This window comes from Acinonyx jubatus, chromosome A2 (genome assembly GCF_027475565.1).
Source record: "Acinonyx jubatus isolate Ajub_Pintada_27869175 chromosome A2, VMU_Ajub_asm_v1.0, whole genome shotgun sequence".
NCBI lineage: Eukaryota > Metazoa > Chordata > Mammalia > Carnivora > Felidae > Acinonyx > Acinonyx jubatus.
The window spans coordinates 123,103,191-123,128,593 of NC_069383.1; the positions used below are offsets into that span (position 1 = coordinate 123,103,191).

General features: G+C 37.9%; 1 protein-coding gene across 1 annotated transcript in view; it reads right to left on the reverse strand.

The window, feature by feature from the left end:
* The window catches only part of LOC106969531 (contactin-6), a 280,443-nt gene that overhangs the window by 50,328 nt on the left and 204,712 nt on the right, over positions 1-25,403 (reverse strand). Inside the window, 1 exon segment of the mRNA XM_053219040.1 lies at positions 23,489-23,639. Within this exon segment, the coding sequence (XP_053075015.1) occupies positions 23,489-23,639 (151 nt within the window).

The window sequence follows — 25,403 nt, forward strand, 5'->3', positions numbered from 1 at the left end:
AACCAAAAATAGTAAAGAAAAGTGAGAATTTCCAGCTCTACTACATATTAAAATATGGCTTACCAGAAATGATTAAAAGAGAGAAAGAAAGAAAGACCCAACTAAGATCAAACTGTACTAAACAGTTGACATTTTCAGATAAGGAAGAATGCACCCATAAAAATTAACTGTAACATTTTAATTCATGGTTTTGGTAATATTCATAGAGAAAGATAAAGTTTGAATTTTTCTATTCTGCTTTTAGAATATTCTGGAAGATAGTTTAAAATGGTATCTGGAGGGTTGGAAAAGACATATTAATAAAATACATTAAAATATTCTACCTTGATTTCATATAAGCATCTCTAGTGTTTAAAACAAAACACAGCCACAAGTAAGGTAAGCTTAAGTATCAAAAAAGTGATAAAATATTCTAGTAATAAAAATAAAGATTTTTCGCATAATTAGCCAAGAGAATATAGTTATAGAGAAGGAAGCATAAGGCAATAAATTGATTTACTATATAATATATTTATTTATATTCATATTAGGACTTACTGTAGAAATTATACTGCTAATAGACAATAAAAGCATAACTGAAAATATGTGAGCATCATTTAATGTGGTACAGCTTCTGAAAATTCATTAGTAATTTACAAACAGAATAGAGAGTCCAGAAACAAACCCACGATTATATGCTCAATTAATCCATGACAACAGAACCAAGAATATGCAATGAGAAAAAGACAGTCTCTCCAACAAATGGTGCTGGGAAAACTGGATGGCTACATGCAAAAGAATGAAACTAGACCACTTCCTTACACCATACACAAAAATAAACTCAAAATGGACTAAAGACTTAAATGTGAGACCTAAAACCATGAAACTCCTAGAAGAAAATATCAGCCGTAGAAATATTCTTTTAGATATGTCTCCTCTGGAAAAGGACACAAAAGCAAAGTTAGACTACTGACTAGACCAAAATAAAAAGCTTTTGCACAGCAAAGGAAACCACCAACAAAATGACAAATCAACTTACTGAATGGCAGAAGATATGTGCAAAAAATATAATCCAATAAGTGGTGAATACCCAACATACATAAAGACGTTATACAACTCAACACCTCCCACAAAAAGATAATCCAATTTAAAAATGAACAGAGGACCAGAATAAACATTTTTCCAAAGAAGATACACAGGAGGCAACAGAAACATGACAAGATGCTCAACATCACTAATCATCAGGGAAATGTAAATCAAAACCACAATGAGATATCACCTCACACCTGTTCCTAATGGCTAACATCAAAAAGACAAGAAATAACAAGGGTGGGAAATAACAAGTGTTGGTAAGGATGTGGAGAAAAAGAAACCTTCGCACTGTTACTGGGAATGCAGACTGGTACAGCCACTTTGGAAAACCATATGGAAGTTCTTCAAGAAATTAAAAATATAATTATCATATGACCCAGTAATTCTTCTACTAGGTATTTACCCAAAGGAAAAAAAAGCACAAATTCAAACGGATATATGCACACTTATATTTATTCCAGCATCACTTCTTTTTTTAAAAAATGTATGTGTGTGTGTGTGTGTGTGTGTGTGTTGAGAGAAAGAGAGAGAGACAGGGTAAGAGCAGGGGAGGGGCAGAGAGTGAGGGAGACACAGGATCTGAAACAGACTCCAGGCTCTGAGCTGTCAGCACAGAGCCCAACACAAGGCTCGAACTTGTGAACCATGAGATTATGACCTGAGCCAAAGTCAGACACTTAACCAAGTCACCCAGGCACCCCACAGCATTACTTCTGATAGCCAAGATAGGGAAGCAACCCAAGTATCCATCCATAGAAGAATGGATAAATAATGTGTGGTATGTATTACTCAACGGAATATTACTCAGCCAGAAAAAAAAGAATGAGATCTCGCCATTTGCAACAATAGGGCTGGACCTTCAGGATACAATACTAAGTGAAATATATAGTGTAAGACAAATACCACATGATTTCACTCATATGTGGAATCTAAGAAGTGAAACAAAGAAAGAAAGAGACAAAAAAAAGTCTTAAATACAGAGAACAAACTGGTGGTTGCCAGAGGGGAGGCAAGTGGGGGTGGGTGAAATAGATAAAGGGAAATAACAAAGAAACTCTAATACCAATTTAAATATACAAATAGAAATGGAGCAATGCTAAGACTTTATTCCTTCCAAATGTATTCAGCAAATACTAATATCTATTGAGTTCAAGACTCAATGTTAGATGTTAACAATAGAAATAGAGAACTAGGGTGTTAATTAGCAAGGATACACATCTCTATGATTAAACACAGTGGTCAAAATTGAAGGAGGTTATGAACTATATTTACAAATTGACTCTGCACAGGTCCTGTACCAATTGTATAATAAATACCAAATCGCTGAATCTTTAGGTCAGACGGGACTCACAATTGTTACCATCCCCAAGTTTCCTGATGGGGAAACTTAGACACGGAAAGTAGCAGTAATTTGCTGAAATTACCCACTACGTATTGTAGGGCCAAGATTCCGATCTCTCTTTTTCTTTAGAACAGGAAGCAACTACCTGAGCAGGTGCTTTTTCACTTCAAGTTTCTAAAGCATAGTTTACTGGTAGTATAGTTCCTAAGATCACAAACCTGAGCAGTTTACATATTTTATATATGTACATATCTTTGCATAGAATGATCTTTAACATTGGAGATTCTTTTTTTTTTTTTTTTAATATTGGAGACTGTTAATCTCACCTTCAGGGTCCATATGCATATTTTCTCAGGGTTCTAAATTTTTGTGAAATCTTAAAGGCAAGTTTGATATCTCCCACATTGGGAGAGTGTTAAACATAAACATGAGATAATAATGATGGCAATACTAATACTAAGAATTCTCTTTCTTCTTTTCTATGCCATCCTATGCAGTAGGGTATTATTAGCAAAGTTATTAGCAAACATGAAGTTTAGCGTCAAACTGCTGTTACTGAATCTGGGCCCTAAGATTTAACATTTGTAACAAATGGCCAAGTTACTCAACATGCCAAGTCCTCAGCTTCTCACCTGTACCTTGGGGATATTAGTATTATCTGTGTCAGAGTTGTGAGGAGTAAGTGATGGAAACTATTGGAAATGCTAGCACTATGCCTGACTGCTAGTTAGCAGGCAATAGGTAGGTTTTTAATGAACCAGTTTCTCATTGTTCCAAAGAATATAGGCACTTTTGTAACTCCATGAACACTGACAACATTGTTTTTTGTCACACTTCACTTTGAACAAAGAGACTCGAGAGGTGTATGCCAGGCGTTTTGAAAGGAGCCTAATGCCAGAAAGACTGTTCCCAGCATTAAGTTTCACTGCCTAAGAGGCTTCGCTGAATTCACGCAACCTCCTGTCTGTGTAATTGTCAAACTACTCTTTCTGATCCACGATGTTCTCATTTTTATTTTGGGATGGAAAATAGGGTTGCTATGATAATTGAATTAATTAAATGGTAGCTATTAATCTCATGCTTACTCTTCATCGATACTAGTCTTTTGCCTTTGCTCTACTGCACAACTCAGACTAGGAATTTGTCTTTAAATATTTGTATATAGTGCAAGAAAGAGAGAGAGAGAGAGCACATGCCTGTGTTGGTAGGAGCAGAGCAGAGAGTGAGAGGGAGAGAGAGAATCCCCAGCAGGCTCCATGCTGTCAGAGCAGAGCCTCATGCAGGGTTTGATCTCACAAACCATGAGATCATGACCTGAGCCAAAATCAAGAGGCAAATGTTTAACCAACTGAGCCATCCAGGTGCCCCTAGGATTTTTGATTCTCATTTTGACTCTTACTCATGCCTGATGTCTTAAAATCCTTTTGTCTGACTGGATTCAGCAGCACATTTTGAGGTTTTCACTAACACATGGTTATCAGTCCCTGATTGTGTTGGATTTGGCATTATGTTCTGATACTCAACTTACACTGTATGTATATTTCCTCCTTAACACTTCCAATATAATCAATTCACAGTTTAGCAATAAACACCCTTCCTCCCCCTCCCAAGTCTCTATCCTTAAATATTCACTTAATTAGAATATTTAAACTGTTCACACAATCAAATAGAAAAACTTTCCCTAGGGGCACCTATATGGCTCAGTTGGTTAAGCCTCCAACTTCACCTCAGGTCAGGATCTCGCTGTCTGTGAGTTCAAGCCCCGCGTCCAGCTCTGTGCTGACATCTTGGACCTGAAGCCTGCTTCAGATTCTGTCTCCCTCTCTAGCTCTGCTCCTCCCCACTCAGGCTCTGTCTCTCTCTCTCTTCCCTCCCCCCCACAAAAATAAATAAACATTAAAGAAAGAATAAAAAAGAAAGAAAAAAAGAAAAACTTTCCCTATATTACCAAAGCTTAGTACTCTATTCAGATGATTAAATCACAAACTAAGGCATTTGCATTTAAAATGTTCTGTGAAAATTAGAATTTAAAGACATTTACATGTGTAGATGTATCATCACTATTCAACATTTGAAAAATTAATAGTTGGCATTTGTAATGTACCACACTAATCCTTTAATTGCATTCTGTGCATTAAAAAGTTAGAAATTCAGAACTACAAGCTGTATCTGACAGTCAGGTGACATTGGTAGATTTTTATAGTGGCATGAGAAAATGGAAAATGTGGAAAACTGCGCCACCAACATAGGTAAACATTTCAAGGTTAATGGATAAGTTGAAGGAACACTATATATAAAGTGACTGAACATCCAACATTTCAATCTTTCTACTGTCAAGGAATGTTAGTGGCATAAACAGAAAACAAAAGTAATATTCAACCCATTTGCCAGATTTCATATCCTTCGACTTCTTCTTGATGAGTTATTATGAACGAAATACCAGGAAGATGAATTACCCATCAAGTGAAGTCATAGGACTCTTTTACCTGAAACATGTATGTCAACTCTTGTGTCATTACAAGGAACTACAGAAACTAATGTAGAATGTTTTTATCCTTGCTTTCCTGGGTTGCATGTGATGACCTATTCATCCTACACTTCCTAAATATAATAGAGATTCACATTCACATGTAGTTATGACTACAGTGGATCTAATGTATATTCAACCTTTGGTTACCCTACATACAGAAAACAAATCTATATACATAGATCTCACATGAATAAAAATTAAGAAGGCTCTTATTTTGTTTGTTTGATATCAGCCATCACCCATCACAAAGTTTGAGGGTGGAGAATACTAGCAGTAGCTAAATTTCATGAACTAAAAGAAATTAGGACATGGCACAATTATAATTTCTTATTGCTGAAACTAGAGCAATACTGCTATTTTTATAGTTAAATAATTAACTGGAGTATTGCTTCCAGTTCTGTCTAAAGATAATACCATAGACCATGAAATTTTAATTGACGGACTAATTTTACTGATACCTCAAAAATGTAAAATAGATTGGATTAAAATGAGTTAGATAAGAAGTAGGAAAGTGTGTATAAATTCTAACTCTACACAATTTAGGTTTAAGGTAAAATATCCCACTGGAATCCATTTTAGATCAAATGTTGATATTACATTTTAATAATTTTAGCACCTGATTATCATAGTTAAGGTATAATATCTATGCCAATTTCACTGTCATTTAATAAGCTATCTTTTAAAAATTCTTTATTTTAGCAAGCTACAAAAAATGACTGACATGATCTACAAACAAGTAAATAGCAAAGCTTGCTCATTTAAATCAGAATAAAGTTTCTCCTTTCCATCTTTTTATGTCAATAACTTTAAATAGCTCTAATGGCAATTATACACAAGAAATAGCTTACACCTCTGGCCAAGGGTAATTTAAAGATTTAATCAATGAATTAGTGCAACCCTATTTTATCATTCCTTCCATGACCATCAGAGCAGTAAGAAAAAAAGAAAGAAAAATGAGATAAACCCACACAAACAACAAAAAAGAGAAAGAGATGAGATAGAATAAAAATGAAGTGCTGTCTCGAGAGATGATTGAATGGGTGACAGAAAAAATCTACCTCTCTACTAAATGATGTAGATCATTCTCAGTAAAGCACAATACACTTACAATATTGAGTCAGTTCTAAACGAGAGGAAATGTATACCAGAACATTCAAGAAAATTTATGGAAGATGTTATTTGTCTCTCGTTTATCTGCCATTCAGGAAAAAAGCGCAAATATTCTTTTCACGAAAGCGCTGTATAAGTCTCAGAGAGAAAACAAATGTTCATAATTTGCAAATATTTCTTAAGAGTGTCTCCTTCACAGAACTGCCAGATGAAAACCTGGATAGAGGCTCTTCCTCAAACCCTGGAGTGAGGATTTGCACTCCAATTTGCTTAGCTGAATCTCATCCAGCTTCCCAAACCTACTCTTGATTCCCACTGTTTCAGACATTCTCTCAGGTTCTCTTAGTGTCATTGGTTGTCAAAGGTCCAGATAACACAAGCCCACCCACAAAATGGCAGCCAACAGATAACCCTTTTTCTTTCCTTCCAAAGACTTTTCCCATGTAGTTTCTGCCTGGAGATACTCTATGTGGCTGACTGATGCCAAACTACCAGTTATGTGTCTGTATTCTTAAAATGAGTCAGTGGCTAGTGCAGTAAAATACCCTGCATTTTGCTGCCTGTCTTTAACTGCCTCAATCTTAGCTCTGTTTCCCGGAGAACCTGGGAAAGCAGCTTTCTCTACCAAACTGCAGCACTTTTCTTCCTCTTTTTCAAAATATTAAAGATTAGTAATTTTTAATAATTTAAACATAGCCAGGATGTAGTCTTCTGATCCTGAGTCAGCACTTTTTCTATTGAATCATTATATGAATCATTATGCTGCCTTGTATTTTGAATTTTCTTTTTTTTTTAATTTTTAATGTTTATTTACTTTTGAGAGAGACAGAGAGAGACAGAGAGAGACTGAGCACGAGCAGGGGAGGGCCAGAGGAAGAAGGAGACAAGGAATCCAAAGCAGGCTCCAGGCTCTGAGCTGTCAGCACATAGCCCGATGCAGGGCTCAAACTCACGAACCATGAAATCATGACCTGCGCCGAAGTCAGATGCTCAAGTGACTGAGCCACCCAGCCTCCCCTTTCTTCTTTTTTTTCTTCTGTTTTTTTTTATCACAGGAATTTTAGGTTCATAATAAAATTGAGAGAAGGGTACAGATATCCCATATACCCCTGCACATGCATAGCTCCTCCCATTATCAACATTCCCACTGGTGGTACAGTTGTTACAAGTGAGGAATCCACACTGACACATCATAATCATCCAGGGGCCAGAGTTTACCTTAGGATTCACCCTTAGTGTTGTATATGCTTGGGGTTTGGAAAAAATTTTAATGACAGGTATCCATCATTATACTATCACACCAAGAATTTTCACTGTCTTAACAATCTTCTGTGCTCCAACTATTCATTCTTCCCTCTCCTAACCCCTGGCAATCTGATATTTCACTGTCTCCAAAGTTTTGCCTTTTCCAAAATGTCACATAATTGCAATCACCCAGTATGTAACCTTTCAGATTGGTTTCTTTCACTTAGTAATATGCATTTAAAATTCCTCCATATCTTTTCATGGCTTGATAGCTCATTTCTTTTTAGCACTTACTAATATTCCAGTGTCTGGATGTGGCACAGTATATTTGTTCATTTACTTACTGAAGAATATCTTGTTTGCTTCCAAGTTTTGGCAATTATGAATAAAGATACTATAAATTATAGAGTGCAGGGTTTTGTATGGAGACAAGTTTCAAGTCCTTTGAGTAAATGTTAACAGGTATGATATGTGCATTGTATGGAAAGAACATGTTTAGTTTTGTGGGAAACCTCCAAACTGTTTCCTAAAGCGGCTATACCATTTTGAATTCCCATCAGCAATGAATAAGAGTTCCTACTGCTCTACATCCTGACCATTTAGTGTTTGTATTCCAGATTCTGCCATTCCAATAGCCCTGTAGTAGTATTTCATTTTAATATGCATGTTCCTGATGACATATGATGTGGAGAATCTTCAAATGTGTGTTTGCCATCTGTATATCTCGTTTGGGGAGGTGTCTGTTCAGGTCTTTGACCCATTTTTTTATGATAATTGTTTTCTTATCCCTGAATTTTAATCATTGTTTGTGTATTTTACATAACAGTTCTTTATCAGATGTGTCTCTTACAGATATTTTTTCCTAGTCTGTGGCTTGACTTCTCATTCTGTTGATATTGTCTTTCACAGTGCAGTTGTTTTTTTAAAATTATTTTAATTAAGTCCAGCTTATTGTATGTTTTCTTCAGGAGTCTGCCTCTGGTGTTTTATCTAAAAAGTCATGGCCAGGGGTGCCTGGGTGGCTCAGTCTTCTGAGTGTCCAACTTTGGCTCAAGTCATGATCTCACAGTCCGTGAGTTTGAGCCCCAGGTGGGGCTCTGTGCTGACAGCTCAGAGCCTGGAGCCTGCTTCAGATTCCGTGTCTCCCTCTCGCTCTCTCTGTGATTCTTCCACACACACTGTGTCTCTCTCTCAAAAATAAATAAAAATTTTGGGGCGCCTGGGTGGCTCAGTCGGTTAAGCGTTCGACTTCAGCTCAGGTCATGCTTTCAAGGTCCGTGAGTTCGAGCCCCGCGTCAGACTCTGTGCTGTCAGTTCAGAGCCTGGAGCCTGCTTTGGATTCTGTGTCTCCTTCTCTCTCTGCCGCTCCCCCACTCACGCTCTGTCTCTCTCTATCAAAAAATGAATAAACGTTAAAAAATTGTTTTTAATAAATAAAAATTAAAAAAATTTTTTAAAGTCATGGCCACACCCAAGGCCATCTAAGTTTTCCTCCAGCTCCTTACCTTCTGGGAGTTTTATAGCTTTGTTTCTATGTTTAGGTCTATGATCCATTTTGAATTCATTTTTGTGAAAGGTGTAAGGTCTGTGTCTAGATTCATTAAAAAAATTTGTTTTGCATGTTGGTATCCAATTGTTCCAGTAGTATTTGTTGAAAAGACTGTCTTTGCTTCATTGTATTGCCTTAGCTCCTTTGTTATAATTATCTTTTTAGACAAGTGTTCATTCTCTAAATAGACTGTAAAGCTGAGTTTTTTGAGGTAACTGCGGGGATTGTTAAGACAATGGACTCTAAAGTCGGCTTGCTTTGTCTGTGTGCTGGTTCTCCCTTTATGGCTGTTGCACATTGGAAGCACTTGCTTGATTTCCTTGTAAGATTTACCTGTACCTGGGGATAATGGAAATAATAACAACACTGGTTTGTTTTGAGAGTTACATTTAAAAATATTTTTAAAATGCTGGGCATTGGCCTGGAAGATAATGAAAGCCCCCAACATGGTAACTGTTACTCTTTATTTCTTTGTATTTTCTAAGAATACCTACAATTCATAAATACTTAATAAATACGCTTTTTGATTGTATTTACTCTGAAATCTTTAGCCTTTTTTTTTGTAGGTCTGCATGTATATTTATTCATATTATGAGAACATACAGGAAACCAACAGAAAGCCACTTAGACAAATAACCTCTGTGTATAAATGGACGCTAGGTAGAGGTATAAGCAAAGTCATTATTTGGCTAATTGACTTTCTGTTAGTTTGCAGACTTCCATATAAAGTAGCACAAGAAGAGATACATTCAAATCAGTCTAACCAAGGATAAGACTTGAGTATATACAGCAAACCTTAATCATTCTTTTGTGCAGTTCCAATCTTGAAACTGAAGTTTTAACAAAGGCCATCCTAAAATCTTTTAAAATTATTGTGTTGATTTGGACTCTGTTGGGGGGAGGTGGGCATTCCTAACTATTTAACTGACTCACAGAAAATACAGCAGTTATATCTGTAGTATTTTCTTTGCCTCTGTCCTAGCTCCAGACAAATAATAGTGTTTCTTGGGTCTCTGGAACAGAGTTACGTTAGGCGCAGCATGTTTAAATTTATATGTGCAATGGGAGGTGGCTAAGGCAAGGAAAGTAAAAAATGAAAACCTACATGGAGTGGCATCACTAATTGGCAGCACTAATAAATTCAACGTTGCTATGTTTTGCCACAAGGCACATTTCTCTTGGTGCCCTAGAGGAAAACAGGCATGCATGGGTGCTGTTATGTTACCCCTTTATCACCACTCCCAATAAACTATATATTTATTGGGAACATATATTTTAAACACATTAAATAACTAAAGATATGCTTCCCTAGAAAGGATTAATCAAACATAATTTGGGGGTCATTACACAGCGAACTGAAAGGGTTTAACTCACAAAGGATTGTTGAGAAGTGTTACCTGGAGATTAAAATGCACTCAAACACCTCTCAATTTATATGGAAGTCAAAACGTCACTGCTACCAGTGTCTAATTTTTTTTTAATTCCTGATTTTCTGCAGTTGTATTTTATGCCTCATGTGTAATTAATCGGTGCCAACAGTCAAATGTTTCAAAGTTAAGTCCCAGGTTCAACTGTCCTAAATTCCAAAGCAAAAACCAAGCATTAGATATTCAGACCTTAAAATGTATCAAAATGTGACTCTTTATTTAATATATGCAAATAATTTAAGCACCAGCTTTGTAGTGGCTGACACACAACATAAACACAGATTCTGGGTGACTGAATGGTGACACAGATTAGGAGATGGCAGACAAGAGTAGTTGCTAAATAACATAATTATTTGGTGTCATGATATGTCTTTATTCCAACAGCATGCCAGAGTGCGCTGCTGTTTCCCGTGAAATGTTAAGGAAATGTGATTTAACATTAACAAAACAGCATCAGATGGAAAGCTTAGCTAAATTAATCCAGTGAAAGAGGCTGTTCAGTAGAGGAGAAGGAAAGAGAAAGAAAAGTGTCTCCATTTGCTCAAGTATTTTGGGATGCTGGAGAAAACACAAAAGAGAATTAATACAGATTCATATGCTAACGTGCCTCACAACCGAAGCAGAGCAAAAGAAGACATGGGAAATTATAAAGTTGACAAAGGACAAAAAAAGTTTGTGAACACAGGACTTAAAAGGCATTTTTTAAAAAAAGTATGCTCATAAAATAAGTAGAGGAGAATCAATTGAAAACACAATGAAACAGAAAGAGCTGTGCAGAATGAAAGTTCAAACATTGCCAGGACATTTTGATTACACTTTCATTACATATATGATGATGAGCCTATTGTGGGATCTCAAGACTTTGAAAGTTTGCAAATGTAAAGTTGTATCTGAAGCATACTTTGAGACAGATGAGATTCAGGTACAGCCAGGTGACCTTAAACCTGGAATTTTACCCCTGAGGTCCTTGGTTTCCCTCAAGCATAGCAAGAGAGGAATTTGGGCTGGGACATTTATTATTATTTCCCTTTTCACTCTACCTCTGGGGCATCTGGGTAGCTCAGTCAGCTATGCGTCCAACTTTGGCTCAGGTCAAGATCTCACCATTCGTGGGTTCAAGTCCTGTATCAGGCTCTGCGCTGACAGCTCAGAGCATGGAGCCTGCTTTGGAGTCTCTCTCTCTCTCTCTCTCTCTCTCTCTCTCTCTCTCTCTGCCCCTCCTCTGCTCTTGCTCTGTCTCTCAACAACAAATACATGAAAAGAAAAAAATTCACTCTATCTCTGTCCTTCAGCGATTTCAGAAGGTAATATATCTGGGAAATGTTTTCCCCTGCTGTCCTGAATGTGGTTTTGGTGGTAGATGCGAATGGAATCTCCAATTCTGGTTCCTTTTTGGCTACTGAACTATTGTATTCCTCAGAGTTTACAGAACCAAACTTACAAACATGGCTGAGGATGGGATACCAACTTAGATGTGACTCCGTGTCTGCTAACTCTATCTTCTTCTTAATTGTAATACATAATTACATATCTAGATCAAGTCCCTCATGGACCTTAGGGAGTTTATCCTTATTTACCAAATTTGCATATCTATGCCTATATGTCACCAAAAATTATATTGTATGTTAAATTAATAATTTAATCAGTCTGGCACGAAACAGACACTCAGATCAATGGAACAGAATAGAGAACCCAGAAATGGACCCACAAACGTATGGCCAGCTAATCTTTGACAAAGCAGGAAAGAATATCCAATGGAATAAAGACAGTCTCTTCAGCAAGTGGTGCTGGGAAAACTGGACAGCGACATGCAGAAAAATGAACCTGGACCACTTTCTTACACCATACACAAAAATAAACTCAAAATGGATGAAAGACCTCAATGTAAGACAGGAAGCCATCAAAATCCTCGAGGAGAAAGCAGGACAAAACCTCTTTAATCTTGGCCGCAGCAACTTCTTACTCAATACATCTCCAGAGGCAAGGGAAACAAAGGCAAAAATGAACTATTGGGACCTCATCAAGATAAAAGGTTTCTGAACACTGAAGGAAACAATCATCAAAACTAAAAGGCAACCGACAGAATGGGAGAAGATATTTGCAAATGACATATCAGATAAAGGGTTAGTATCCAAAATCTATAAAGAACTTATCCAACTCAACACCCAAAAAACAAATAATCCAGTGAAGCAAAGGGCAAAAGACACGAATAGACACTTCTCCAAAGAAGACATCCAGATGGCCAACTGACACTTGAAAAAAAGCACAACATCACTCATCATCAGGGAACTACAAAGCAAAACCACAATGAGATACCACCTCACACCTGTCAGAATGGCTAACATTAACAACTCAGGCAACAACAGATGTTGGCAAGGATGTGGAGAAAGAGGATCTCTTTTGCACTCATGGTGGGAATGCCAGCTGGTGCAGCCATTCTGGAAAACAGGATGGAGGTTCCTCAAAAAATTAAAACTAGAACTACCCTACGACCCAGCAATTGCACTACTAGGTATTTATCCAAGGGATACAGGGATGCTGTTTTGAAGGGACACATACATCCCAATGTTTATAGCAGCACTATCAACAATAGCCAAATTATAGAAAGAGCTCAAAAGTCCATCGATGGATGAATGGATAAAGAAGATGTGGTGTATACATACTCACACACACACATACAATGGAATATTACACGGCAATCCAAAGAGTGAAATCTTGACATTTGCAACTATGTGGATAGAACTAGTGGGTATTATGCTAAGCGAAATTAATCAGTTAGAGAAAGACAAATATCATACAACTTCACTCACATGAGGACTTTAGAACACAGATGAACATCAAGGAAGGGAAGCAAAAATAATATAAAAACAGGGAGGGGGACAAAACAGAAGAGACTCTTAAATATGGAGAACAAACAGAGGGTTACTGGAGAGGTTGTGGGAGGGAGGGATGGGCTAAATTGGTAAGGGGCATTAAGGAATCTACTCCTGAAATCATTGTTGCACTTTATGCTAATTTGGATGTAAATTAAAAAAAATAAAATTTAAAAAATCTAATCAGTCATTTGAATCATTTGAATATTGTAGATAGAGGAGGCTAAGCCATTAAGAGGACTGATTTATTTTATTTTATTGGTGTGAATTAAGACTCCATCTAATGCAACAACATACAGACCTATTCTATACCTTTTATTGATAGAAAATTAGAATGTGACTGTATATATCACTGTTTTTAGAAGAGTTTTAGTCCTAACTAAAAAAAAAAATGAATAAGTAATGTATATAGTATGATGTTCTGCTTTTGCCTCCACAGATGGACACTGCATTACATCGGAAAACTAACTAAAGGCCTACATGGTGGTACTGAAGATTACACAGAACTTTGGAGTCAGATCTTCCTGGAAGTGAACGTATTTCTATGACTTAAAAGTGTGTAACTTTAGCTGTGATGTTTAACTTCGCTAAGCCTTAGTTCTAACCGCCTAAAAAATATAAACAAATAACACACCCCTCATAGGCATCTTTTAAAAGTAAATGAAATGATGTCTCTAACATCCCAACACATTACCCACCCATGATAGGTACTCCATAAGTTGATGTTATTACTACTACTAGTAATGTTATTATTTGAGGAGACTCAGGGTCAACAACGAGAAAGCCAGATTTCTGACTGTATTTGTTAATTTAACCTTAGAAGGAAAACAAAAATGTGTATATTTAAGTATACCTAAGCATCCCTAAGCAGGCAAAGAGTCAACCATTGGAGGGCTCTCAAAATGATTTGTGTCTGTACGTGCAGGAATTATCTCCTGCAAGGAGGAAGGTAGGTGTATATCCAAACCTTTCAACCGGCATCATGTGTGACACTGTGTACGCGGTAAGACAGACACATAATCAACCTGTTCTCCGCACCTTTGTTTTCTAGGAAAAGTTCCTCCCTACACTTCAAGGGCCAGTTCATGTCCCTCCAACCTGCTGAGGCCTTTTCTGAAAGGCTGTAAGCTGAGTTAGTCCTCACCATCTTTTGTCTGTGATAACACACACCCCTTTGCACTCGAGCTATTGACCTGTCTGCTTCCCCCACAAGACTCAGAGCTCATTCAAATTTATAAACCCAGAATTTTTTCACAAGGCCTGTCAAAGTGGTTTGCAACTGTGCATATAAATAAATGAATAGTTTGACAAGTCACACTTGAGAATAAGATTTGTCACTCCAAATCAGCAATTCTCTAACTGTGCTCTCAGGAAATATAGGGGCTTCTCAGGGCACACTACGGGCTGCTGGAAGGAAGGCAGCTTATGGCTGAGGGCAACTGAGCGGGGCATTGAGAGGGGCTCTGGGTCTCCCTCTTGGACATTAGTCAGATTGGTTCACTATTAGCTGTTTTATGAAATGGGCTCTAGCATTGGCTTCCTTTGGAAACAAAACAAGAACACCTTCCCTGCCAAAAACAAAACAAAACAAAACAAAACAACAACAACAACAAAAACAATTCTATGGGAAAAAAAAAAAGACAAAAGAAAATGGGAAATAATAGCCAGTGACTAAAAAAAAAATGCTCTGACAAGCCTCACTCTTCATTGTGAAGATATTAACAAGACTGACTTTCACACAGTTGGTTGGGCTTTTATTTCTTCAACTGGATCATAATTTCTACAAGACAGCAATTCTATCCATCCCATTTATTTCTATTGATTTACGTTCTAGATGTCCACCAGCATGGACGAAAAGGTGTGGGTGTAACAAATACCTGTAGAGCAACCATTTCATTTCTAAGTAAGTAGCGTTGTATTTTAAGCACATCAAGTAATCACTTCTTTCCACAAACGTCAAACTAAGAACAAAAGGTCATTTGTGTAAATTGCACTAATAACTGACCTTTTCTTCCTATAAAATTATTGCTGCTGAATATTTATGTAAATTTTGGAGGATATAAATGTCACTCAGAAATTAGAAGCATGCACTGAAGTAAGTGGATACCATTCCATGGCCAATTGTATTCATGTTTCCAAACAGTAACTGAACTAAGGACTTCTATCTCCTTGGCAGTGAGATAAGACAAAGAATCAATCACTTTAAATAGGAAGCAAAGTTCTGGGGGAAAGGAGATACAATGAAGTTTCTATTTCTCAAGCAGTATGTTTGCATCAAACCAGTGTTTCTCTAGGGGGTGTTCAAAAGTCTCAGCTTCTCCTCAGAGCAGAGGGCGTGAACTTACAATAAAAATGCAGATTCCTCAGCCCCGCTTCATACCCACTGACTGAAAATCTTGGACACGGCTCCGGGATCTGCATTTTTCACAAGGTTCTTATGCATGATCAAGTTTGAAGCCTACTGATACAGACTACAAATTCAAACTCTACAATGGATCTTATATATTTTTCGACATAAGATACGGTGCAAGAATATAAGGTGCTATTTATTTGGGGAACTTTTTTGCTTGGTCATATTTGCCCTTGGTTTAAAGCTACAGGATGGTGTTACCCATCATTAAAACATTTCAAATAGGGAACCAGACCAGTAAGAGTCTAACCCAAGGCAGTGGTGTAAAACAGAGCACACTCAGCTGGGCAGGCTGAGTTTAAAGGCAGGCTTTACATCTTTAATGAACCAGAGCTTTCTCTGACCATGGCAGGCAGGTGGTTTCACACGCACTCTGCTGAAGGGTCAGTGCACCGGACCAGTAGAGGCCAGTGGGGATAAAGAAAGAAGGATTGGATGGCAAGAGGAAAAAAATGAGGGCAAGACTGACAGGGGCGCACAGGATTTCAGCTTGTTAAATCTTTGCGTGACAGAGGCAAGAGTATCAGATGGCTCTTGACATCTTTAGCATGTATTCCCTTGGAAAGGCTCACCTTAACAAGGCTCTCAGGAGTTGAGTAGGAACAATTTAAAATTTTATTACATAGAAGCAGCACAGAAGGGAGATTGTAATAAGCCTGGCATTATGCAGACTGTCATTCTTCCTTAAACATGGGAACATATGGTTCATTTGCCTATTTGATACTCATGCTACCTGATGTACTAAGCACTATTACATTAAGTAGTTGGTGATACGAAATAAAATTAGGTTTATTTGCTTGTTCCATTAGGAAGCTTTGCAAGGAGGAGGAAGAGATAGAAAAGCCTGTGTGCTGGTGACAACATTCTTGTTAAAGTTGCACTGAATAGACTTGTGTGGAGGGGATATTTTATGAAGGTTGAGCACTTGACGATAAAGGAAAAGGAATAAGGTAAAGTGGTGATACAGAAAGGAGACATTGAAAGATACACAGAGAAGGGTCAAACAGGAAGGAGGCATCATATCACTGGCTCTCTTGCATCCAGGCGGACAGACCCCCATTAGGTGATAACCCACAAGGTGAGATGGTTGGAAAAAGGCTCCTGGGAAAAGCAGAATGGTGGCAAAATGTTGGGCAATGGCCTATGTAACCAAAGGAACTACTCTGTCTAGCTAGTTTAGCAAAGAGTGGAATGAAGACAAACTGTAATTTTTATTCTGTTCATCTTCTGTGTCAATACGCTAAGGGCTTTCAAGTAGATCCTCCCAAGGGTACTCTTTTTGCTCATGAAGAGAAGAAAGATGACACTACTTGCTCAAGAACCACTGATTCTTTCTTGGCACAGAGAATACCCTGTTTCTCTTACCCTTCTTTCTCTTCATCTCCTACTCACTCATCTCTACTTCCTCTTTCCTACTCATTCACTGCCATTTTTGACTTCCCCCCTTCCCCCGCCCAGCACTTCCTCACAAAGGACTACTGTGTTAAGAGGGAGAGCTCAGGGCGTTGGAGCGCTATGCAGTTGGAAGTGGGCCTGCCAGGTTTGGGGCTCGAAGGCAAAAATACTGAATAAGCTCCATTACTAGGTTCCATGCTACCTAAGGGATTCATATGTTCCCAAAAGGTATATGTACTGTGTCAAGGGCCCAGGGCCACACAGGGTTTCAGAGTATCAGTATTAGAGAATAAAGCACACAAAATTCATGGATGTGAGGTCTGTTTGTAACTCTCCCTCCCTCCTTCCCTCTCTCTCTCTCTCTCTCTCCCTCTCTCCCCCCCTCTCTCTCCCTCTCTCTCTGCCCCCCCCTTTCCAACCCCAAGTGGATAGAGGTAATAAAATTGGTTCTAGGAGTTCACCAGTCCTCTGATATCAAGTCTGGGAAATATAATCACATCCTAAGACCAACTGCCAAGGGCTAGAACCTCTACTTTTCAGTTTGATAGTCAGTGCATCTCCAAGTATCTTTTTATTCAGCTCTTTGAGATTACCAGGGTAAAGGTAGTAGAAAAGTAACCATATGTAACTATGTGACAACTTTGTTCCTCAGGAATGTATCTGCATATGAAAAAAGTGTACTTTAATTTTAAGATATATAATGTATCTGATATAATGCCTGACTTATAGAAAGTGTTTAAAATGGTTATTTTCATTATTAATGACCATTTGTCTGCTATATAACAGGATTTTATTTTGTTTTCTTTTGCTTTATTTTATTTTATCTTAGGAAATGAGAGAGAAATGTGTATTTTTCTTTCCTTTCCTTTTGTTTTTTAGAAGAATGAAGAAATGTGGTGGATTATTTATTAATTCAATTATATTTCAATAATGGGAAAACATTCTATCTCTTTATTTTTATTGTTCAGAGATTTTATGCACACTCTGACCAAATCCCAGGTGGTTTAGGCACTGTATTTAATGCTGCCTGTCAGAGGACAACTTTGAGCTGTCTGTCCAGCAGGTTAACATTTCCTATTAAATTTACGAGGTGATCCCTGAGCAGATAGCCAGCAGTCGCTGAGCACAAGGAGATAAATAAATCTAGGCCTTTGATTTCTGTCAGTTCACTTGCTAAGTGGATCCATGAGGAAAAAAAAGAAGCGATTAATCAAACTTAGCCGATGTGAAATTGATTCCCTCAGTTGCCTCAGAATGCCTTGCAGAGATACCTTTGTGGTTTTTACCCTGGCTGGTAGAGGTAAGAATGTGTAACTGGGATTTGCATGAAGATTAGGATAACAGCAATAAATGCACCCAATAGCAGTAGAGTATTTCCAGCCTTTCCACAGATACCACCAACTGAGTCTCATAGAACCATGTGGGAGAGACAAGTACTATTTTCTCTATGTGAGGACTAGTGAAGTTAAACGACTTGCTAGAAGTTATCAACTACATGAGAGGTAGGGTTGGGACTTGAACCCAGATCCTCTGACTCCCAATAACTTCAAAGACAAACACTTTCTTACAAAAGGATATTATGTGTCACATATTTGACTCGCTTAACATTTTACCCACCACACCTAGTCCAGTGTTTGGAACAAAATAGGTGCTCATTAAATATTTACAGACTGAATGAACACATCATGGGCCTATTAATTATTAAGTACGTTTTTGGTTTAAATGCAAAATGTCTTAAGTCAGGCGGATACGAACAACCCAAAGTAAATGTTACCTTTCATTGATTTAGCAACACAGAAAATTTTATTGAATGTCTATTATGTCCCAGGTTTGAGCTGGGTGCTGGGCATATAATGGTAAAGGAAACAGTGGTTCTCACCACGCTGTGGTGCTACAGTGTGGCTGCTAGGGCTCTCTAACCTCTGAATCCATCTAATGAGATCATTTTAGCTGTTTTGAACAATTTAAAGCAATCACCATGTCTGGCTCAATCGCTTGGCCACCTGAGGAAACCAGCGCAATATATAGAAAATTATAAGTATGATAGCAGCTGCAATTTTAACCTGGCACACTAATATTTTGCATTGATTTCTATTTCTATTTCTAATATATAAACCCTATTCTGGCAGTCACTACATGGGTATAGGGTTTAATGTTTCTTAAAGTTGTTTTGATTGTAGTTCACCTTAAATAAATCCAGAGAACAGTCACCTCAAAGGAAAAAAAGAGAGCGAGAGAGAGAGAATATGCTAGTGGTTTTATACAAGGTCAGGGCACTCATCAGTGACAGAACTGGGACCAAAATCCCCGTTTTCTTTTTGTTGTTGTTGTTATTTTTAAGTTTTTAATGTTTATTTTTGAAAGAGAGAGAATGAGTGGGAGAGGGGCAGAGAGAGAGGGAGACACAGAATTCAAAGCAGGCTCCAGGCTCTGAGCTGTCAGTACAGAGCCCAACACGGGGCTTGAACTCACCATCTGTGAGATCAGGACCTGAGTGAATGCAGTCACCCAACCGACGGAGCCACCCAAGCACCCCAAAATCCCCATTTTCTAATTCCCAATGCAGGATTCTTTGCAATACATCCCCGTTTTCACCACAGGAACGTACCTCTGCTTCTGTTCAGTTTAGGTGTTATTGCTAAATGACTTGTAGCTCCAAAAAGAATGAAGTAGATGTCTTAAGACCATACATTCCCAGCAGGAAAGCAGGAAGCCTGTGGACTGTAATGCCATCTATCTATTTTCAGATGTAGGAAAACTTTTCTACTTGGACAGTCTGCCATGAATACAAGTACTTATAAAGACAGAAATCATAAAAGAGTCAAGACTTCAACTGAAGCACACAGGCCAATAAGAAACATATTAATTATATTTAGAATTCTTGCTTGATCTGAATTACCCACACGTGAAAGTAGGTTAAATCATGTAATAACAGCCATTCCAAAAATGAAGAATCAAGTATGCTCTCTGTTACCTGTTGAGTGGAATAGACCTGGAAACAGAGATGGGCAACTTGGCATAGAGTCTAAGCTTTATCATTTACTATATAGGTGATGTATGCTGTCTCATTTCATGTAAGAGTAGAGGAAAGTGTCAAAACATATATATTGCCACCATTTTTTTATAAGTAGGCAATACAGTAAGATTACTTTGAATAGGCTTCTTTAGAGTCCTTTCAACCATCTCTAGGTAGTTACACTTTACTGGAAGCAAGAGTTAGTGACAATGAAATTTCAAAGGAGACAGCACCGTATACAAGTTTTATAACAGAAAGTAAAAATGTGCATTTTCCCACACAGGTCAAGAACTAAAAACTATTCCTACTTGGGATCATTGTAAACATTTAAGTTGTTGTCCATATGTGGCTTTTTAAACCTTTCTATGTGTACAACTGTGTCATGTTTTAACAGAGGTATGAAAGGGTAGGAATTATATTTATGTTTCTACCGAAGTGAAATAAGCAGTCTGGCATGGCATTTCAAAATGTACACTGGGATTCAGTGTTTCTGTCTTTGAATTTAGGATCTAGCTCTGTAAAACTCCTTCCTACTCTCCTTCCTTTCTTCGTTTGTTCCTTCCTTCTCTAATTTTTACCTTCAACTTCTTTGGAAATTCCTATGATGAGACTAGAAAAAACCCATTAAGTCAACACAAATAAAAACACAGATGCAGTATTTTCCAAAAAGCAGCATGAAGCCATGCACTCAATGAACCCAGTCAGGTCAGAAGGCAATAGAAGTAGGGACAGGACAGGGATCATGCAGAGACACAAAGTCTCATGGATGGTTGTATGACCTTTTCAAATTACTGCTTAAGGTAATCTAGAACTGGTAGAGATACACCTCTGTAATTACTATGTACTTCCGCGGCTCAGATTTATTTATTTTTTTTTCACTTTTTTAAGATGTGTGCTCAGGAGAAAATTCTTTTTGTTTCTTTTTATTGAAACCTATAATGAAGTCCTATAGCAATGAGAGAACGAAATTAGAGAAGAAGCATCTGTGAATAGAAATCACACAGATCACTCCTTTAATTATAGTGAGACACGGGGTGCCTGGGTGGCTCAGTCGTATGAGCGTCTGACTTCATCTCAGGTCATGATCTTGTGGTTGAGAGTTTGAGCCCCAAGTTGGGCTCTATGCTAACAGCTCAGAGTCTGGGGCCTACTTCAGATTCTGTATCTCCCTCTCCCTGCACTCTGCACTCCTCTGTCACTCAATGCTCTGTCTTGCTCTGTCTCAAAAATAAATATAAACATTAAAAAAATTAATTATAGTGAGACAATGCTTATTCTGATATGCTCTTAGTGATTATTCAAAAGATGAAAAGGTCCCAAATTCATTCTAGATGGGACAAAACAAAACATAAACCTGAAAAGTCGTTTCAAAGCAGTTTCCCTCAAACCTTTTGTTTTCCTCTCATTTCCTTACTTTATTCAAATATTCTTCCTTCTCTTTCTCCTCCCCACATACATGGTGTTTAAGTGTTTAACGTTTATAGAAAGTAAACAACACTCATTCCTGCTCCTTATGTGAGGACTTTGAGTCACTTTAGGAAATGAAGTAATCAATTTGTCCCAACTCTCAGTACAAAGTGCTGCATTTGATACTTTGGTATCTCTTGAGTTTTCTAATTCTACAGCAGTGTCTTCGAACCTCAATTAGGCTTTAGGAATCAAAGAGGAATCATTTAAAAGGAATCCACATCCAAAGCTGTTGAGAATACCTGCAGTGATCTCCTAGGCAGTCTACACAGAGGAAGGAGCCCAGTCAGGGCTAGGGAAACAGATTTCCCCTTCATCAATTTTTTCCCCTTGGCTTTGAAGCTTCTGCTCTTATGTCTCAAGGCATCTTGTCCAGAAGAGCTTTTCTCTAAAGCTGGTGACGTCTTACATATTCATCCTTTTTGACACATTCATTCATTCCACAGATATTTATTGAGTTTAGGTTCTATACCAAAGGCACAGGGCATGCACAGACAGATTTGACAAAATCCCTGTCCTGGGAAAAGCTTCAGTGTAGGGCTATAGAGACCACTGGAGACAGGGGACAGAAAGGAATGACAGGGCCCTAGAAAGGTCTTTATCTTGTCTATCTTGTCACGTCAGGAGAGCGTCTTCAAGGCTCCAGATATAACCCTGATAGCACTCTATACCATCTGCACTTCTTGTTTGTTTTAACCCCCTTTTCTCTCTCTCTTGACTACAAAGGCAGTCCTAGATCAGAAATAAAAATGGCATCCCTGCCTCCAGCCTATGACATTTTTACTGGCTCAGAAGATTCAACGCTACAACCCAGATTTCTAGTTTTTCTGGAAATGTTTGAAGTTCTACAACCCTGTCTCAAGTTCTATCTTCCCACAAAAAATGTCTACCTAAACTGGGAGTGACTATCTAGTTTTGGTGTAGAATTCACTCTCAAGACCTGTCTCATACTCAGGCAACCACCATATCTCCATATCTTATCATACATCATGCTTCAGCTGTCCTTTTTCTTTTCTTATACACGTTTTTTAATGTTTATTTTTTGAGAGAAAGAGAGAGACAGGGTGCCAGCTGAGGAGGGGCAGAGAGAGAGGAAGACACAGAATCTGAAGCAGGCTCCAGACTCTGAGCTGCCAGCACAGAGCCTGACCTGGGGCTCGAACCCACAAACCATGATATCATGACCTGAGCTGAAGTCGGACGCTTAACTGACTAAGCCACCCAGGTGCCCCTGTCCTTTTTTTTACATGGCCTGTCTTGTTCATTTATGTTACTGGACTAGTAGGCTACGCATATGAGTTAATGACACATATGATCTGACAAATAGCTCACTGAAACATTTTCCTATGTTCAGCACAGTGGCTCATGCAGGGTAGTATTCCCCTGCACATCTGGTCACACGGAAACACGCATGGGTCATTCCAATAGAGCCACACATATTGCCTAGTTGCCCCTAGGTATACAAGGTTCTATACTACAATGCAGCAAAATTTATTCTAAGTAGAGAAAAACACCTGTTTTGCTCTGTCTAAACTCTCACAGAAAACAGGCCAGTGCTGATCCAGGATTTCTCAATCACATCTAGAACAGAAGGAAACCTCTTTTCTTTCTCTACAGGAACCTCTCTACATTTTTTTTTCATGTGGAGAATTCATTTTGTCATGGGGCGAACACCTGTGTGACTATTTAAAAACCACAACACCAGGTGTGTGAGTATAAGTGTCTCTCTCTTTTATGTAATGCTCTTCTCACTGATTTCTCAGCAGGCTGGGTCAGGAAGAAGCTGCAAGCTGAATATAGAAAAAAAGGTCTTAAAGGATTTTTTAAAATATGTCTATTACAAGTGCATGCACTAAATATGTTGCAGCAAAATTATACAAATAGGTCTTAAGTTTGTAAGATTCTTTAGTTTTTGCTGCCATGTGAAAATGTTTGGTATTTGTGAGTACCCAGTTGTAAGCTTACCCTAAGGGAGAGGATTTAGAAGACTTAGATTTGGAAGACGTTATATGGCAAAATATCTCAAAATATAAAACAAAAGAGATCTATTTACCTTTTGCTCTGTCTCAGGCTCTCCATTCCTCTTTTCCAGGAGATAGCTGCCCTAGGAAAAGCAGTTGGTTTGCATTCGATAGTGATATCCCCACCAACTTGCACAACTGAAGTTTTTTTAAGAGGATTTTTAGAGAAATCAGGAGCTGAGGCTAAAAACAAAATTAAAACCAAATTGTTAAGTTAGTCACTTAATTAGCACGTGGTAACCTGATGGTGTAGTATACGAGACAGGATTTAAGGTTAACATGCAGAGCTTTTTTCAAGCTATTCTGCTCAGGTTGTTCTGGGACAAGTTACCAATTTAGCATCTTGGAGTTCTATTTTCATTTGAAAAATGAAGATGACAACAGATAATTACTTCAGAAATTTACTGAGGAGATTAAATGAGATAACATCTGTAAAGAACTCTAGCATAGTGCCTGGCACAAAGTATGTGTTCAATAAATGTAATTTATTTTTGTTTTGGTTCTAGTCATTGAAATAACAAAGGGCAATCAGAGCAGGGGAAGAACCAAGTTACAAAGAGCCACATTCTAAATCGTGTTTACAACAAAGAGGGTGAAGGTGGTCCCATAAGAGAGAGAAGAAGAGATTTTAACCCTGATTAGGGAAATCATTAAATCTCTTCCAGTCAAGGTAATGATCCTAAATGGGAAATATAAAATATCACTGAAATAAAGCAGAAATACTCTATCACTTTGTCAGATTTATTCAGGCAAGCCTTTAACCAGCTAAATGGAAACACTCTGCCTTCGGTAGAAGCAGGCAAGCTGAGCAGATTTTTTTTTAAATGTCAGTTTCAACTTTGTCCCCACTCAATAAATGTTGAACAAATACCAATTCATGAGGGTGAGAAATTATTAGACTGCCTGGATGTATCTGAGTCTTTCCAGCTTCATGAATGTGGGAAGCCATGTATCCAATCCTCACTCCTAGCCTGAAGTCTAAGTGGGCTGAAATTCCTTGAGATATGCCATGGTCTCTTGTTTCTGGGCATTTAAAGTATTGCTTCTCTTTACTGACTTGTGCATGCTTTTTCTACGGATCTCAGGCTTCAAGAGAACATCCTCAATTTAGGTTATTTTCAGCTTGTCATGAAGTCTGATAACACCTTCTCAGTTATTCACTATAATAATCATATTTTAAAATTTAGCTTTTTTTCCTCAGTGAAACTATAGGTTCTATGAAAGTAAAGATCACTTAAGTATTGATAATTATATCTTTACTACTTAGTACACAATAACTTTTCAATAAATAGTAGTGATTGAAAGAATAAACAAATCAATGGCCATTGTCCATAAGCTTATGAAACCTTGTCTCTTTGCTTGATCCTTCCTCTCTCATTCCATTTCTTCCTACCATTAAGAAAACTTTGTGATAAAAGAGACTGGTGGGTTATTTGTTGTAACACACACCACTGAGAATATCATTCTTGAACTGCTTCCATCCCAAATTTTCTACTACAAGGACTCATCTGCCCAGCTTTCCTTGAGGTCTGGGTGGTCTTGTGACAGGGTTCTAGCCATTGTCATAAAATGATTTTACTGTAAGGATGCACAGAAATTTTGTATTTTCTAATGAGAGGGATAGATTTGGTCACTTTTGTCCCTTCCCTCTCCTTCTCCCTTTAGTATGGGTTTTATTCCTGTAGCTAGAGCAGTCACTCCCTCAAGGCTACAAGCATGAGGGAAAATTTAAAGGATAATATTATCAATCACGGTGCTGTGGTTCAGTTACCACTCCTGAAATTCTTGTTAAAAGATAAAATAAATACCTGCTTAAATCACTATAAATTGAGATTCTCTTTTCTATTTTTTTGTTTGTTAGCAGTTGAAACACTCCTAAAGGATAATTTTGAGTTGTACTCAAAACATGTGCTACGATCAGCTTTGGAGGACCCTTGTTCTGGCTTG